This window comes from Oncorhynchus clarkii, unplaced genomic scaffold (genome assembly GCF_045791955.1).
Source record: "Oncorhynchus clarkii lewisi isolate Uvic-CL-2024 unplaced genomic scaffold, UVic_Ocla_1.0 unplaced_contig_335_pilon_pilon, whole genome shotgun sequence".
Lineage (NCBI taxonomy): Eukaryota > Metazoa > Chordata > Actinopteri > Salmoniformes > Salmonidae > Oncorhynchus > Oncorhynchus clarkii.
This window is the reverse complement of record NW_027260834.1, coordinates 92,328-110,413: the sequence shown is the minus strand read 5'-3', so window position 1 is coordinate 110,413 and position 18,086 is coordinate 92,328. Positions and strand designations below refer to the sequence as shown.

The window sequence follows — 18,086 nt, the reverse complement described above, 5'->3', positions numbered from 1 at the left end:
AGGTTGGAAAAGAACTCTTCATGCTCCACAGATTTAATTGATCTTTGTACCAATGTTTTGGTCTCAATAGACCATTGTTTCCCCACTGGTGGCCCTTGGGTAGTAAAAACAATTACTGTGAAAACACCAGCAAATCAGCTCCAACTGATTTTAATTTTTGAAAATCTGTTTCCAAAATATTCCAACTCATAAAAGACACATGATCGTATACAAATGTTCAAGGTTTGAAATGATTGTTTTAGTCAAATATTCTATCTGTTTGGGCGGTTTGGGGGGGTCAGTCTGCAGTCTCCATTATTTTTGTCATTATGTTCTGGCCCCAACCATTCGCTCAAGAAAAAATTGTCCCACGGGCCAAATCTAGTTAATAATCCCTGCAATAGATCTCCATCATAGCCTGGTCCCAGATCTATTTGCCAACTCTTATGGTCACCGGTGTGACAATTACCATAGGAGTTGGCAGGACAGCACAAACAGATCTGAGACCAGGCTACCTTTATCAAGGATCAGGATGAAGATATGGATGGTTTCGTCAATGTGTCAACGATGTCTCTGTCTTTGTGACCAGGTGTAGGGGAGAAATACTCGACGTGGGAGCCTACGAAGCGAGAGCTGGAGTTATTACGACACAATCCAAAGCGAAGGAAAATCACTACAAACTGCACTATCGGTGAGTAATAGGCTGGTCCGCTCTCCGCACAACCTTATGAAGTGCTAGTAGCAGCATCGATTTCATCACCCAGGCGTGTGTGTGTCTGTGGTGGTGTCTGTGTAGTCCAGGTGTCTGTGGTGGTGTCTGTGTAGTCCAGGTGTCTGTGGTGGTGTCTGTGTAGTCCAGGTGTCTGTGGTGGTGTCTGTGTAGTCCAGGTGTCTGTGGTGGTGTCTGTATAGTCCAGGTGTCTGTGGTGGTGTCTGTATAGTCCAGGTGTCTGTGGTGGTGTCTGTATAGTCCAGGTGTCGGTGGTGGTGTCTGTATAGTCCAGGTGTCTCTGGTGTTGTCTGTATAGTCCAGGTGTCTCTGGTGTTGTCTGTATAGTCCAGGTGTCTCTGGTGTTGTCTGTATAGTCCAGGTGTCTCTGGTGTTGTCTGTATAGTCCAGGTGTCTCTGGTGTTGTCTGTATAGTCCAGGTGTCTCTGGTGTTGTCTGTATAGTCCAGGTGTCTCTGGTGTTGTCTGTATAGTCCAGGTGTCTCTGGTGTTGTCTGTATAGTCCAGGTGTCTCTGGTGTTGTCTGTATAGTCCAGGGTTACTTATGTGTTAATGTTGGGCTAGAGAGGAGTAATGAACACCACAGGGCAGCAGGCAGAAGCCCAGAGAGAGAGGGAGAGAGAGAGAGAGAGAATGCACTGTTCCTTCTTCAATGACAAGTTCACACAACAAGGATGGTCTCTTCTCTCTTTCTCTGACGCTCTCTGTTTCTCAAACTAGATTCAAACTTACTTACGCCTCTGTTTGATTCTTCCTCTTCTCTCTCAATCCCTTTTCCTCTCTGCAGTTATCTCGCTTGATTTTGTAGAGTTCATTCAGTCTTCCTACTTTGTTCTCTTCCTCCCTCTCACTGTAATGAAACACTCGTAGAGAGGCCAGCCCAGCTGTCTCGGGGTGTGTGGAGTGGGTCGAGTCTGGAGAGTTTAACCCCCAGCCGAGAGCTCTATTCCTGGGCCAAACAGGCTGGACCAGTCCCAGGCTCCACACTGGGCCTCACCTGATCTGTTCACACAGGCCTTTGTGGTGGACCACAGCTTTTATCTGCACTAGCCCAAACCATGGCTGGATTACGCTAGCCCAAACCATGGCTGGATTACGCTAGCCCAAACCATGGCTGGATTACGCTAGCCCAAACCATGGCTGGATTACGCTAGCCCAAACCATGGCTGGATTACGCTAGCCCAAACCATGGCTGGATTACGCTAGCCCAAACCATGGCTGGATTACGCTAGCCCAAACCATGGCTGGATTACGCTAGCCCAAACCATGGCTGGATTACGCTAGCCCAAACCATGGCTGGATTACGCTAGCCCAAACCATGGCTGATTACGCTAGCCCAAACCATGGCTGATTACGCTAGCCCAAACCATGGCTGGATTACGCTAGCCCAAACCATGGCTGATTACGCTAGCCCAAACCATGGCTGGATTACGCTAGCCCAAACCATGGCTGATTACGCTAGCCCAAACCATGGCTGTATTACGCTAGCCCAAACCATGGCTGGATTACGCTAGCCCAAACCATGGCTGGATTACGCTAGCCCAAACCATGGCTGGATTACGCTAGCCCAAACCATGGCTGATTACGCTAGCCCAAACCATGGCTGATTACGCTAGCCCAAACCATGGCTGGATTACGCTAGCCCAAACCATGGCTGATTACGCTAGCCCAAACCATGGCTGGAATACGCTAGCCCAAACCATGGCTGGATTACGCTAGCCCAAACCATGGCTGATTACGCTAGCCCAAACCATGGCTGGAATACGCTAGCCCAAACCATGGCTGATTACGCTAGCCCAAACCATGGCTGGATTACGCTAGCCCAAACCATGGCTGATTACGCTAGCCCAAACCATGGCTGTATTACGCTAGCCCAAACCATGGCTGGATTACGCTAGCCCAAACCATGGCTGGATTACGCTAGCCCAAACCATGGCTGGATTACGCTAGCCCAAACCATGGCTGATTACGCTAGCCCAAACCATGGCTGGATTACGCTAGCCCAAACCATGGCTGGATTACGCTAGCCCAAACCATGGCTGATTACGCTAGCCCAAACCATGGCTGGATTACGCTAGCCCAAACCATGGCTGATTACGCTAGCCCAAACCATGGCTGGATTACGCTAGCCCAAACCATGGCTGGATTACGCTAGCCCAAACCATGGCTGGATTACGCTAGCCCAAACCATGGCTGATTACGCTAGCCCAAACCATGGCTGGATTACGCTAGCCCAAACCATGGCTGGATTACGCTAGCCCAAACCATGGCTGATTACGCTAGCCCAAACCATGGCTGTATTACGCTAGCCCAAACCATGGCTGGATTACGCTAGCCCAAACCATGGCTGATTACGCTAGCCCAAACCATGGCTGTATTACGCTAGCCCAAACCATGGCTGATTACGCTAGCCCAAACCATGGCTGGATTGCGCCAGCCCAAACCATGGCGAAATTTAGCACATTTACAAAACTGTTTATTACTTGTCTTTGTCCCTGTCAAATAAAGTAAATTAATGTTAGAGCGTAATGTCCTCCTCTCTGTTACAGGATATGTGAATGTTAGAGCGTAATGTCCTCTCTGTTACAGGAGATGTGAATGTTAGAGCGTAATGTCCTCCTCTCTGTTACAGGAGATGTGAATGTTAGAGCGTAATGTCCTCTCTGTTACAGGAGATGTGAATGTCAGAGCGTAATGTCCTCCTCTCTGTTGCAGGAGATGTGAATGTTAGAGCGTAATGTCCTCATCTCTGTTACAGGAGATGTGAATGTCAGAGCGTAATGTCCTCCTCTCTGTTGCAGGAGATGTGAATGTCAGAGCGTAATGTCCTCCTCTCTGTTGCAGGAGATGTGAATGTTAGAGCGTAATGTCCTCCTCTCTGTTACAGGAGATGTGAATGTTAGAGCGTATTGTCCTCATCTCTGTTACAGGAGATGTGAATGTCAGAGCGTAATGTCCTCTCTGTTACAGGAGATGTGAATGTCAGAGCGTAATGTCCTCCTCTCTGTTACAGGAGATGTGAATGTCAGAGCGTAATGTCCTCCTCTCTGTTGCAGGAGATGTGAATGTTAGAGCGTAATGTCCTCCTCTCTGTTACAGGAGATGTGAATGTTAGAGCGTATTGTCCTCATCTCTGTTACAGGAGATGTGAATGTCAGAGCGTAATGTCCTCTCTGTTACAGGAGATGTGAATGTCAGAGCGTAATGTCCTCTCTGTTACAGGAGATGTGAATGTCAGAGCGTAATGTCCTCCTCTCTGTTGCAGGAGATGTGAATGTTAGAGCGTAATGTCCTCATCTCTGTTGCAGGAGATGTGAATGTTAGAGCGTAATGTCCTCTCTGTTACAGGAGATGTGAATGTCAGAGCGTAATGTCCTCCTCTCTGTTGCAGGAGATGTGAATGTTAGAGCGTAATGTCCTCATCTCTGTTACAGGAGATGTGAATGTCAGAGCGTAATGTCCTCCTCTCTGTTACAGGAGATGTGAATGTCAGAGCGTAATGTCCTCTCTGTTACAGGAGATGTGAATGTCAGAGCGTAATGTCCTCCTCTCTGTTGCAGGAGATGTGAATGTTAGAGCGTAATGTCCTCATCTCTGTTGCAGGAGATGTGAATGTTAGAGCGTAATGTCCTCTCTGTTACAGGAGATGTGAATGTCAGAGCGTAATGTCCTCCTCTCTGTTGCAGGAGATGTGAATGTTAGAGCGTAATGTCCTCATCTCTGTTACAGGAGATGTGAATGTTAGAGCGTAATGTCCTCCTCTCTGTTACAGGAGATGTGAATGTCAGAGCGTAATGTCCTCTCTGTTACAGGAGATGTGAATGTTAGAGCTGTGCTTTTCTTGATTGTTTGTCCTGAAGATGGGCCTACTTTTTCACTTCCCCCCTCTCTCTCTAAACCCCCCCGTCTCCCGTCAGGTTTACGAGGGTTGATCAACCTGGGCAACACGTGCTTCATGAACTGCATCGTCCAGGCCCTCACCCACACCCCCCTGCTGCGCGACTTCTTCCTGTCCGACAGGCACAAGTGTGAGATGCAGTCCAACTCCTGTCTGGTGTGTGAGATGTCACAGCTCTTTCAGGAGGTAAGGCCGGAGCTGGGGGGATACTGTGGCAATCTGCTCAATTCCTTAAAAAATTCCCAAATTCCCAGGTTTTTCAGAAATGTTTGTTGTTGGAGAATCCCAGTTCCCGGAATCAGGAGGGAATAATCAGGGAGGGAGTCCTCCAACAGGGATTTCTGGGAAAGACTGGAATGTTGCAACCCTAGGGCGGTCAAATGCAGTCTTCTAGGGGTTTGGGAGGCCAAAGGAAAACATATGAGACAGAATTACAACCAGTCAGACATAGAAATGGAATGACTAACCACATCAAAACAGAATGTTCTCCCAGACTAACAGATTGACTGCAAAGGGAGTCACTGACTGGATCACTGCGTTGTGGAGCTGGAGGGAAACCACTCTGTCTGAGAGAAATGAACAGAGGTCAACCAGAATGCCCTGTCGTATTATACAGCTACAGTATTTGGCATTTTGTTTAAACTCAACTCACCAGTCTGTGTGAGGGTGGGGGGATGGTCTGTCTCCATACTTATCTCTAAATGCTAGGCTCCTTACCAATCGTTCACAGTTCTGAATGTGTTTAGTACAGTCAGTTGGTTAGATTACATCTACTAAACTCAATGCTCCCTGATCATTATAGAACTGGTGCTCAGGTGTCTCCTCACACCCCCCCACTCTCTGGTGTGTATATACACTGAGTGTACAGAATGTTAGACCTGCTCTTTCCATGACATAGTCAAGGTTTAAACATCCTTCTTTACACTGTCTCCTCCCCTTCAGCTACACTGATTGAAGTGGATTTAACAAGTGACATCAGTACGGGCTCATAGACCGACCAAGTGAATCCAGGGGAAAGCTATGTCAGTGGTTCCCAACTCCAGTCCTCCACCACCCCAACAGTACACACTTCTGGTGTAGCCCCAGATAAACAAACACCTGGTTCAACTCCTTGAGGGCCTGATGATGAGTTGACAAGTTGAATCAGGTGTTCAGATGTGACAGTGAATGGTGAATGAACTGGTGTCTAGAGTAGACCAAGGAGAAAAGTGAAAAGCATACCCTTGGAGAATATTTGTCATGTTACAATGGGAACTAGAATAAAAGTTTCAGAACAAACTTTGTGCTTGCTGAGAACTATTCAGCTAGAGAGCATATCTCTGTTCTTGTCCCTAAGAGCCAGACGCTCACACACACTTCTCTTCCCTCTCTCCCAATCACATTGTTCATTCCTGCTCCACGCGTTCCTCTTTCCCTTTGAACCTGGAGCATGCAGCACCATCATCAGTACCAGGAAAGAGGGGCTGTTCCTCTGACTTTGTACCCACACATAGCTCCTCTCAGCCAGGGAGGAGTTGGTCTTTGATCAGCTCCTCCCTGTCTTCCTTTTTATAGACTCTTTGGTTTGTCAGACTGCTTCAAGCTGCAGCGGAGGACCAAAGAGCCTGTAAGATACAAGATATAAGCTTGTTAGTGCGTGCGTGATTTCCTCAAATCTCAATCAGGCCTCAGAAGGAGAGTCAGGAGATTAAAGGTGTGTGTGTGTGTGTGCCGTAATAGGAAGGGCTTGGTTGTGCATTCAAGCAGAGCACTCCTTTCATTATGGTGTTCTCTACATCTCACACCCTGACCTAGACTGTCAGTCATCCAATCCCCATAGCAACCTGGAGATTCAGCAGTCTGGTTTGACCCACCCTCTCTGGAAGCTCAGTAACTAGCATTCACTAACAAATAATAGCATTTGATGTTCTTTTCTACATAGAAGATCAAGCAAAATGATTGCCTGAGCATCTTCTGAACTTCCCAATACCTTTCTGATGCATTTCAGTCACTTCAAACCATACTTCCTTCAGTTAGAAATACATTCAGAGTACTGTAAACGGATTTGTAATAGACCGTCATAGTACTGTAAATGGATTTGTAATAGACCGTCATAGTACTGTAAATTGATCTGTAATAGACTGTCATAGTACTGTAAATTGATCTGTAATAGACTGTCATAGTACTGTAAACTGATTTGTAATAGACTGTCATAGTACTGTAAACTGATTTGTAATAGACTGTCATAGTACTGTAAACGGATTTGTAATAGACCGTCATAGTACTGTAAACTGATTTGTAATAGACCGTCATAGTACTGTAAACTGATTTGTAATAGACCGTCATAGTACTGTAAACGGATTTGTAATAGACCGTTATAGTACTGTAAACGGATTTGTAATAGACTGTCATAGTACTGTAAACGGATTTGTAATAGACTGTCAAAGCTCTGAATAAAAAAGTAAACCTTGTCCATTGACTACAACACATGAAATGTTTTAAATATCAAAATGGGGTCACGGGCCCAGAAAGGTTTGAAACCCTGTGCTAAGGTCTCAGCTGTACAAAGAAGATACAAGTTGAGTCTAGGTACATTTAACAACATGGCTGCCAGATATTAAATCCCTGTTCTCCCCATTTCCTACTTTCTCTCCACAGTTCTACTCAGGCCACCGTTGGCCCCACATTCCCTTCCGGCTGCTGCACCTGGTGTGGACTCACGCACGTCACTTAGCGGGCTACGAGCAACAGGATGCCCACGAGTTCCTCATCGCAGCGCTGGACGTGCTGCACCGCCACTGTAAAGGAGACACCGCCCGTAAGTATCGCTGTCCTGACTTATTACTTAAATACTGTGGGAAAGTTTCACTTAACTTACTGATAAATACACTATAGTACTGTGTTATTGTTAAAGAGAAGTGACACTGAGGTTGAGCTATATTGTATCTCTTCAGTGTAACTGAACAGAGATGTTCTGATTCTTCTAGCGGAATAGAGACCAAAGTGGGTTTCATCAAGACAAAATGGATGATAAATGTATGAGATCTACACTGTAATCGTCTGGTTAAAAAGGGAATAATCTGTTCTCCTACAGTTCAAATAGGTTATAAGAGAGAACCGATTTGTCACGTCTGTCTGCCTGCATAAATTCTGCATGCTCTGAATCCTCAGTCGTGTCAATTGAAACTCCACTTTAGCCGAGGAGACACGTCTGTGTCAAATCTACCCATAATGCAGTGTGTTGTCCGCACTCAGCACCAGTGGAAATGTACTGAAGGGGAAGATTGAAGGGAAGTGACAATGCCACGCACCGAAGGGACCGAGAGGATTGTGGGGTGGAATGATAATGTGCCCCACTGCACCGCCATGACACAGAGGGAGGGACCTGGCAGTAAGGAGGCCTCTGATTCGCCAGAATTGTAGAGGGAGTTTAGAGGTGCTAGACAGGCTTCACTGCAGTGGGGAGAGAGCGAGGGGTGGGGGGTGTGACAGAGAGTGTCGGGGACAGAGGGGAGGGGGTGACAGACAGTGAGAAGGGGGGCGGGGCGAGAGAGTGAAAGAGTCCTTTAAAAGTGCAAAGGTGTCCACTGTGTTGATGTGTGCTCGCTCTCCATCTGTCTCTGTGTTCTGTTACCTAGGAGACGACAACGGGAAGAAGGCCAACAATCCAAACCACTGTAGCTGCATCATTGACCAAATTTTCACTGGCGGACTCCAATCAGACGTCACCTGTCAAGTCTGCCAGTAAGTGTGTGCCTCATTCCGTGTTCCTTCCACTAGCCAACATCCCCCATGTTTAAAATCTGGGTGTGGGGGGGGTGAGAGAGTGTGGAAGAAAGTGAAGGTTGTATCTGTCAAGACTGGTAAAATACTCACGTTTGACATTTTGACATCCTCTCAAAGGACTTCCTACATTGCCAAGAGGCAAGAACTCTCATCCTCCTTCTCCCTCTTCTCCTCTGCATCCTCCTCCATCTTACCCCCTCCTCCCTCACCCTTCTCCCTCTGATCTCAGCTACCTCCCTCCATCCCAACACTACCCTGATTTATCAGTCTGGAGTGACCCTTTTCTAACCTGCTCTCATCTTTACCAGTCTCCCAACACTGCCCCTTCACTGCACTCCTCTCATATTTAAGTCATGTCCTCCCCTCCTGGTGAAGCTGCTGTTGGGAGGAGGTTCTCTAGATGCTGGGCTGTCCTGTTACACAGACCTCACTGTACTCTAGGGCACTCAACTGCACTCTACACAGTGCAACACAGCTATCCGGGCTCAGCCACACCTGGCCACACACAACACAGAAGCTAGTTCCAGAATAGCTGGCCGTAGGGCTAGCTCCAGAATACCTGTCCGTAGGGCTAGCTCCAGAATACCTGGCCGTAGGGATAGCTCCAGAATACCTGGCTGTAGGGCTAGCTCCAGAATACCTGTCCATAGGGCTAGCTCCAGAATACCTGGTCGTAGGGATTGCTTCAGAATACCTGGCCGTAGGGATAGCTCCAGAATACCTGGCCGTAGGGCTAGCTCCAGAATACCTGGCCGTAGGTCTAGCTCCAGAATACCTGGCTAGGGCTAGCTCCAGAATACCTGGCCGTAGGGACAGCTCCAGAATACCTGGCTGTAGGGCTAGCTCCAGAATACCTGTCCGTAGGGCTAGCTCCAGAATACCTGGCTGTAGGGATAGCTCCAGAATACCTGGCTGTAAGGCTAGCTCCAGAATACCTGTCTGTAAGGCTAGCTCCAGAATACCTGTCCGTAGGGCTAGCTCCAGAATACCTGGCTGTAGGGCTAGCTCCAGAATACCTGGTCGTAGGGATAGCTCCAGAATACCTGGCTGTAGGGATAGCTCCAGAATACCTGGCTGTAGGGATAGCTCCAGAATACCTGTCCGTAGGGCTAGCTCCAGAATACCTGGCTGTAGGGCTAGCTCCAGAATACCTGGCCGTAGGGATAGCTCCAGAATACCTGTCCGTAGGGCTAGCTCCAGAATGTTTTTGTTTTTATTTTACCTTTATTTAACGAGGCAAGTCAGTTAACCTTTCTGATCTCCCCATCCCGGATCCGGGATCGTGAATACAGACTCAAGCTCATTACCATAACGCAACGTTAACTATTCATGAAAATCGCAAATGAAATGAAATAAATATGCCATCTCTCAAGCTTAGCCTTTTGTAAACAACACTGTCATCTCAGATTTTCAAAATATGCTTCTCAACCATAGGAAAACAATCATTTGTGTAAAAGTAGCTAGCTAGCGTAGCATTTAGCGTTAGCATTAGCGTTAGCATCCAGCACGCAACATTTCAACAAAAACATAAAAGCCTTCAAATAAAATAATTTCCCTTTGAAGAACTTCTGATGTTTTCAATGAGGAGACTCTCAGTTAGATAGCAGATGCTCAGTTCTTCCAAAAAGATTCTTTGTGTATTAGAAATAGCTCCGTTTTGTACATCACATTTGGCTACCAAAAAAAAACGAAAATTCAGTCCTCAAAACGCGAACTTTTTTCCAAATTAACTCCATAATATCGACTGAAAACATGGCAAACGTTGTTTAGAATCAATCCTCAAGGTGTTTTTCACATATCTCTTCGATGATATATCGTTCGTGGAAGTGTGCTTTCTCTCCTGAATCCCAGGAGAAAATGCCCGCACCTGAAGATTACGCACAAATTTAGACAAAGGACACCGGGCGGACCCCTGGAAAATGTAGTCTCTTATGGCCAATCTTCCAATGATATGCCTACAAATACGTCACAATGCTGCCGACATCTTGGGGAAACGGCAGAAGGTCTAAGCTTATTCCTGTCGCATTCACAGCCATATAAGGAGACATTAGAAAACAGAGCTTCAGAAATTCTGCTCATTTCCTGTTTGACGTATCATCTTGGTTTCGCCTGTAGAATGAGTTCTGGGGCACTTACAGACAAAATCTTTGCAGATTCTGAAACTTCAGAGTGTTTTCTTTCCAAAACTGTCAAGAATATGCATAGTCGAGCATCTTTTCGTGACAAAATATCGCGCTTAAAACGGGAACGTTTTTTATCCAAAAATGAAATAGCGCCCCTAGAGATGCAACTGGTTAAGAACAAATTCTTATTTACAATGACGGCCTAGGAACAGTGGGTTTAACTGCCTTGTTCAGGGTCAGAATGACAGATTCGATCTTGCAACCTTTCTGTTTCTAGCCCAACACCCTAACCACTAGGCTACCTGTCGTATACCAGGAGACTGTAAGGTTAGCTCTTTAGCTACAGTACTTCTTCACTATGTCTTGTAGCTTGTGCTCAAGGCTTGGCTCCATTATACTTAGAATAATCTCTAGAATAATCTCTGTTTTACCTCACTCACTCCAGAACTACATGATTAGATATACCTATAAAAAGGCTAACTTTACAAACCACAATCAGACCCTCCGATGGTGGTAATAGCCCCCTACTGGACAGAGACGGTGGTAATATCCCCCTACTGGACGGAGACGGTGGTAATATCCCCCTACTGGACGGAGACGGTGGTAATATCCCCCTACTGGACGAAGACGGTGGTAATAGCCCCCTACTGGACGGAGACGGTGGTAATAGCCCCCTACTGGACGGAGACGGTGGTAATAGCCCCCTACTGGACGGAGACGGTGGTAATAGCCCCCTACTGGACGGAGACGGTGATAATAGCCCCCTAACTGGACGGAGACGGTGGTAATATCCCCCTACTGGACGGAGACGGTGGTAATAGCCCCCTACTGGACGGAGACGGTGGTAATAGCCCCCTAACTGGATGGAGATGGTGATAATAGCCCCCTAACTGGACGGAGACGGTGGTAATATCCCCCTAACTGGACGGAGACGGTGGTAATATCCCCCTACTGGACGGAGACGGTGGTAATATCCCCCTACTGGACGGAGACGGTGGTAATATCCCCCTACTGGACGGAGACGGTGGTAATATCCCCCTACTGGACGGAGACGGTGGTAATAGCCTCCTACTGGACGGAGACGGTGGTAATATCCCCCTACTGGACGGAGACGGTGGTAATATCCCCCTACTGGACGGAGACGGGGATAATAGCCCCCTACTGGACGGAGACGGTGGTAATAGCCCCCTACTGGACGGAGATGGTGATTATAGCCCCCTAACTGGACGGAGACGGTGGTAATATCCCCCTACTGGACGGAGACGGTGGTAATAACCCCCTACTGGACGGAGACGGTGGTAATATCCCCCTACTGGACGGAGACGGTGGTAATAGCCCCCTACTGGACGGAGACGGTGGTAATAGCCCCCTACTGGACGGAGACGGTGGTAATATCCCCCTACTGGACGGAGACGGTGGTAATAGCCCCCTACTGGACGGAGACGGTGGTAATATCCCCCTACTGGACTGAGACGGTGGTAATATCCCCCTACTGGACGGAGACGGTGGTAATAGCCCCCTACTGGACGGAGACGGTGGTAATAGCCCCCTACTGGACGGAGACGGTGGTAATATCCCCCTACTGGACGGAGACGGTGGTAATATCCCCCTACTGGACGGAGACGGTGGTAATAGCCCCCTACTGGACGGAGACGGTGGTAATAGCCCCCTACTGGACGGAGACGGTGGTAATAGCCCCCTACTGGACAAAGACGGTGGTAATAGCCCCACAATAACTAATCAACACTGGTACTTTGTGAGCCCTACAATTTTTTTTCCCTTTCTCTCTCTGTGTGTGTGTGTGTGTGTGTGTGTGTGTGTGTGCCACCTATATATTCTCTGCTCCTCAGCTAAAACTACATTCATTCTCAAAGCATAGCGTTACAAATACCTAACATGTAAAACCACCTATCTTTGTATCACTCGATTGAATTGCAAACTGGTGAGCTTGGCTGAACCGAATGTATGTATGCACACACACACACACACAGTGTGGATAAAAGCTTATGCACCATGACCATTTATCACCCTTTCCCCATGACTACTAACAACACACACCAGTCTTTATTACCTCCATAACTCACCCATACACACATGATGTATCTCATTGGCTGTCTCCCCTCCCCTCTAGCGGTGTGTCCACCACGATAGACCCATTCTGGGACATCAGTCTGGACCTGCCGGGCTCGTCCACTCCCTTCTGGCCCCTTAGCCCCGGGGGAGACGGCTCAACGGTCAACGGAGAGAGCCATCTTTCAGGGGCCACCACGCTCACAGACTGTCTACGCAGGTAGAGCACACGAAACGACTGTCCGTCCCCAGGTCTTTCACCATGTCTGTCCCTCTCTCCTCTTCATATGGGCCACCATCTCTCACAATGTCACTTTAAGGGGCTTTATTGGTTTGGGAAACGCATGTTTACATTGCCAAGGAAAGTGAAATGGATTATAAACAATAAAGCATTTACTGTAAACATTACACTTACAAAAGTGTCAAAAGAAATAAGACATTTCAAATTATATCTCTGTATACAATGGTGTTTGTTCTTCACTGGTTGCCCTTCTCTTGTGGCAACAGGTCACACATCTTGCTGCTGTGATGGCACATTGTGGTATTTCACCCAGTAGATATGAGAGTTTATTAAAATTGGATTTGTTTTTTAAATTGTCTGTCTGTAATTGAATGAATGTCAATTTGCTCTTTATCTTCCATCTCCTCTGTTACCTGTCCTCACTTCCTCTCTCTTCCTCTTCCTCTTGTACTTCATCACCAGTCACAGCCTGGTTGCTGCAGCATGGCTCTTAAAGGCACAGACAGGGCTGATTCTGAGGGGTGAACACACTGTTACAGTATACACACTTGGGGTCTGTTCCAATAGCCACACCTAGCATAGCACTGGGAATGAACAATGTGTTGGGCACGCATTCTTAGTGGAATGCTAGTGTGGAGGTTGGATTGTTTTTGTTTATTCAGGTCCCCGTTTAGCGTTTGCCAAGTAGCAGCTCTTCTTCCTGGGGTCCTTGTCTTGGGAACATGTGCTGCAGTGTGTGAAGTCTTTCTCTGTGGCTGATGGCCAGTATCAGTCCTCAGTCACATCGTTGACCATCAGTGTTGGCCTCCCCCCTACAGAAAACGGTTGGCTTCACTGTTCCATCCACAGGCGTGGTCTGGTCACTGCTTAGCATTATAGTGCAGCCTCTGGCAGTGTAACCATGGAAACTGACCTGTTGTGTATCACTACAAACACATTCTGTTGTCTTTTTATACGCTGAGTGGACAAAACATTAGGAACACCTGCTCTCTCCATGCCTTAGACTGACCGGGTGAATCCGGGGAGTAGGAGGTAGGTGCCAGGCGTACCGGTTTGTGTCAAGAACTGCAACGCTGCTGGGTTTTTCACTTTCAACAGTTTCCTGTGTGGAATGAAGAATGGTCCTCCACCCAAAGGACATCTAGCCAACTTGAGACAACAATGGGAAGCATTGGAGTCAACATGGGCCAGCATCCCTTTTGACACCTTGTAGTCCATGCCCTGTGGAATTGAGGCTGTTCTCAGGGGGTGCAGCTTAATATTAGGAAGGTGTTCCTAATGTTATGTACACTCAGTGTGTTTCTACTTTATCTGTCTCTGTACCCTCTGTATGTATTATCTTCCCTCTTTCTCTCTTCCTCCACCCCTTTCTCACCCTTCCTTCTCTCTCTCCTCATATTCTCTCGCTCTCCTCATATTCTCTCGCTCTCTTCATGCTCTCTCTCCTCATGCTCTCTCTCTCTCTCCTCATGCTCTCTCTCTCTCTCCTCATGCCCTCTCTCTCTCCTCATGCTCTCTCTCTCTCTCCTCATGCTCTCTCTCTCTCTCCTCATATTCTCTCGCTCTCCTCATATTCTCTCGCTCTCCTCATATTCTCTCGCTCCTCATGCTCTCTCTCTCCTCATGCTCTCTCTCTCTCTCCTCATGCTCTCTCTCTCTCTCCTCATGCTCTCTCTCTCTCCTCATGCTCTCTCTCTCTCCTCATGCTCTCTCTCTCCTCATGCTCTCTCTCTCTCCTCATGCTCTCTCTCTCTCCTCATGCTCTCTCTCGTGCTCCTCATACTCTCTCTTGCTCTCTCCTCGTGCTCTCTCGCTCTCTCTCCTCGTGCTCTCTCTCCTCGTGCTCTCTCTCCTCGTGCTCTCTCCTCGTGCTCTCTCCTCGTGCTCTCCTCGTGCTCTCTCCTCGTGCTCTCTCCTCGTGCTCTCTCGCTCGTGCTCTCTCCCTGCTCTCTCTCTCCTCGTACTCTCTCCCCGCGCTCTCTCGCTCTCTTCTCATGCTCTCTCCCCATGCTCTGTCACTCTCATGCTTTCTCTCCCCATGCTCTCCTCATGCTCTCTCACTCTCATGCTCTCTCGCGCTCATGCTCTCTCGCTCTCATGCTCTCTTGCTCTCCTCATGCTCTCCCGCTCGCTCTCCTCATACTCTCGCGCTCGCTCTCCTCATGCTCTCTCGTTCTCTCTCTCTCCTCAAGCTCTCTCGTTCTCTCTCTCTCCTCAAGATCTCTCGTTCTCTCTCCCCCTCTCTCTCCTGTCTTTCTCTTAATATTCCACTCCCTCTTTCTGCAGGTTCACTCGGCCTGAGCATCTAGGAAGCAGTGCCAAAATCAAATGTGGTGGTTGCCATAGTTACCAGGAGTCCACCAAACAGCTGACGATGAAGAAGCTCCCCATCGTGGCGTGTTTCCATCTCAAAGTGAGTCTCTCTCTGCTCCTCTGCTCCCAGCCAATCACAAGAGGACCACTAAGGACAATCTATTGAAGTACAATATAAGAACTTATCATATAATAATGAAGTATAATAAATATATTGAAATATATGAATATAAGAAAATATCATTTTACATTTTGCATTCTCACTGTATACTTATAGATCCCTTTTATAACTACTGGTAGAAGGCTTTGTGTGTGGAAAGATTTGCCTTCCATTACTGTCACCACACACACACACAGAGAGTCACACACATACAGACAGCCTTCTACACGTTTTATTTATGGAGTATGGGGGAGCCATACATAAGCTTTTTAAAATATTCCTAGGACTATGCTGAACGTGGGAATCTCTCTTCTCTTCAGACTGATCCATCTATTACCATCAGGGCTCTAGTCTGACAGAGCTCTCTACTTCTCACACGTAATCCCTCCCTTCAGAATGACAAGAAGATCAGGGAGGAGTCTAAATAATGTCTCTCTCTTCCCTCCCCCTCTGCTCTCCTTCCTCCCCTCTCCCTCTTCCCCCTCTTCTCTCTTTTCCCCCTTCTCTCTCTTTTCCCCCTTCGCTCTCTTTTTCCCCCTTCGCTCTCTTTTCCCCCCATTCGCTCTCTTTTCCCCCCATTCGCTCTCTTTTCCCCCTTCGCTCTCTTTTCCCCCCATTCGCTCTCTTTTCCCCCCATTCGCTCTCTTTTCCCCCCATTCGCTCTCTTTTCCCCCCATTCGCTCTCTTTTCCCCCCTTCGCTCTCTTTTCCCCCCTTCGCTCTCTTTTCCCCCCATTCGCTCTCTTTTCCCCCTTCTCTCTCTTTCCCCCCTTCGCTCTCTTTTCCCCCCTTCGCTCTCTTTTCCCCCTTCTCTCTCTTTTCCCCCTTCTCTCTCTTTTCCCCCTCTTTTCCCCCTTCTCTCTCTTTTCCCCCTCTCTCCTTTCTGCCCCTCTTCTCTCTCTTTTCCCCCTTCTCTCTCTCTTCCCCCTTCTCTCTCTTTTCCCTCTTCTCTCTCTTTTCCCCCTCTCTTCCCCCTTCTCTCTCTTCCCCATCTCTCCTTTCTGCCCCCTCTTCTCTCTCTTTCCCCCTCTTTTCCCCCTTCTCTCTCTTTTCCCCCTTCTCTCTCTTTTCCCCTTCTCTCTTTCCCTCCTCCCCTCTCCCCCTCTCTTTCCTCTCTTCTCTCTTTCCTCTCTTCACTCTTTCCCCTCTTCTCTTCCTTCTCTCCCTCTTCCCCTATCTTCTTTCTCTCCCCCTCTCTTCTCTTCTCTCCCTCCTACCTCCTGGGCTGTAGCGGTTTGAACACTCTGCCAAACTGAGGAGGAAGATCACCACCTACGTCTCCTTCCCTCTAGAGCTGGACATGACACCTTTCATAGCTTCCAGGTGAGGTCTCACACACACACACACACACACACACACACACACACACACTGCAGATCTAAGCTCTGGTTTGGAAATAGAAAACCCTCACTCCTCGTGCTCCCGCACTATAAAATAATGATGAGTGTATGAACGCTGTGTGTTCTCCATCCTCCACCTTCCTACTGCCTGTCGTATACCCTGCCTTCCTACTGTCTATCGTATACCCTGCCTTCCTACTGTCTATCATATACCCTACCTTCCTACTGTCTATCATATACCCTACCTTCCTACTGTCTGTCGTATACCCTACCTTCCTACTGTCTATCGTATACCCTACCTTCCTACTGTCTATCATATACCCCGCCTTCCTACTGCCTGTCGTATACCCTGCCTTCCTACTGCCTGTCGTATACCCTGCCTTCCTACTGCCTGTCGTATACCCTACCTTCCTACTGTCTGTCGTATACCCTACCTTCCTACTGTCTGTCGTATACCCTACCTTCCTACTGTCTGTCGTATACCCTGCCATCCTACTGTCTATCGTATACCCTACCTTCCTACTGTCTATCATATACCCTGCCTTCCTACTGTCTATCATATACCCTACCTTCCTACTGTCTGTCGTATACCCTGCCTTCCTACTGCCTGTCGTATACCCTACCTTCCTACTGTCTGTCGTATACCCTGCCTTCCTACTGTCTGTCGTATACCCTGCCATCCTACTGTCTATCATATACCCTACCTTCCTACTGTCTATCATATACCCTACCTTCCTACTGTCTGTCGTATACCCTACCTTCCTACTGTCTGTCGTATACCCTGCCTTCCTACTGCCTGTCGTATACCCTACCTTCCTACTGTCTATCGTATACCCCGCCTTCCTACTGCCTGTCGTATACCCCGCCTTCCTACTGCCTGTCGTATACCCCGCCTTCCTACTGCCTGTCGTATACCCCGCCTTCCTACTGTCTATCGTATACCCCGCCTTCCTACTGTCTATCGTATACCCCGCCTTCCTACTGTCTATCGTATACCCCGCCATCCTACTGTCTATCGTATACCCCGCCTTCCTACTGTCTATTGTATACCCTGCCGTCCTACTGTCTATCGTATACCCCGCCTTCCTACTGCCTGTCGTATACCCTGCCTTCCTACTGTCTGTCGTATACCCTGCCTTCCTACTGCCTGTCGTATACCCCGCCTTCCTACTGCCTGTCGTATACCCTGCCTTCCTACTGCCTGTCGTATACCCCGCCTTCCTACTGCCTGTCGTATACCCTGCCTTCCTACTGCCTGTCGTATACCCCGCCTTCCTACTGCCTGTCGTATACCCTGCTTTCCTACTGCCTGTCGTATACCCTACCTTCCTACTGCCTGTCGTATACCCTGCCTTCCTACTGTCTGTCGTATACCCCGCCTTCCTACTGCCTGTCGTATACCCCGCTTTCCTACTGCCTGTCGTATACCCTACCTTCCTACTGCCTGTCGTATACCCTGCCTTCCTACT

At 48.1% G+C, this 18,086-nt stretch overlaps 1 protein-coding gene across 2 annotated transcripts in view; it reads left to right on the top strand.

The window, feature by feature from the left end:
- The window catches only part of LOC139401860 (ubiquitin carboxyl-terminal hydrolase 22-like), a 75,076-nt gene that overhangs the window by 46,080 nt on the left and 10,910 nt on the right, over positions 1 to 18,086 (top strand). For both annotated transcript variants that reach the window (XM_071145848.1, XM_071145849.1), the window contains 7 exons: positions 569 to 670; positions 4,626 to 4,792; positions 7,244 to 7,403; positions 8,224 to 8,329; positions 12,626 to 12,784; positions 15,092 to 15,218; positions 16,509 to 16,600. In XM_071145848.1, coding sequence (XP_071001949.1) covers positions 569 to 670; positions 4,626 to 4,792; positions 7,244 to 7,403; positions 8,224 to 8,329; positions 12,626 to 12,784; positions 15,092 to 15,218; positions 16,509 to 16,600 — 913 coding nt within the window. The remainder of the gene's footprint in view (positions 1 to 568; positions 671 to 4,625; positions 4,793 to 7,243; positions 7,404 to 8,223; positions 8,330 to 12,625; positions 12,785 to 15,091; positions 15,219 to 16,508; positions 16,601 to 18,086) is intronic.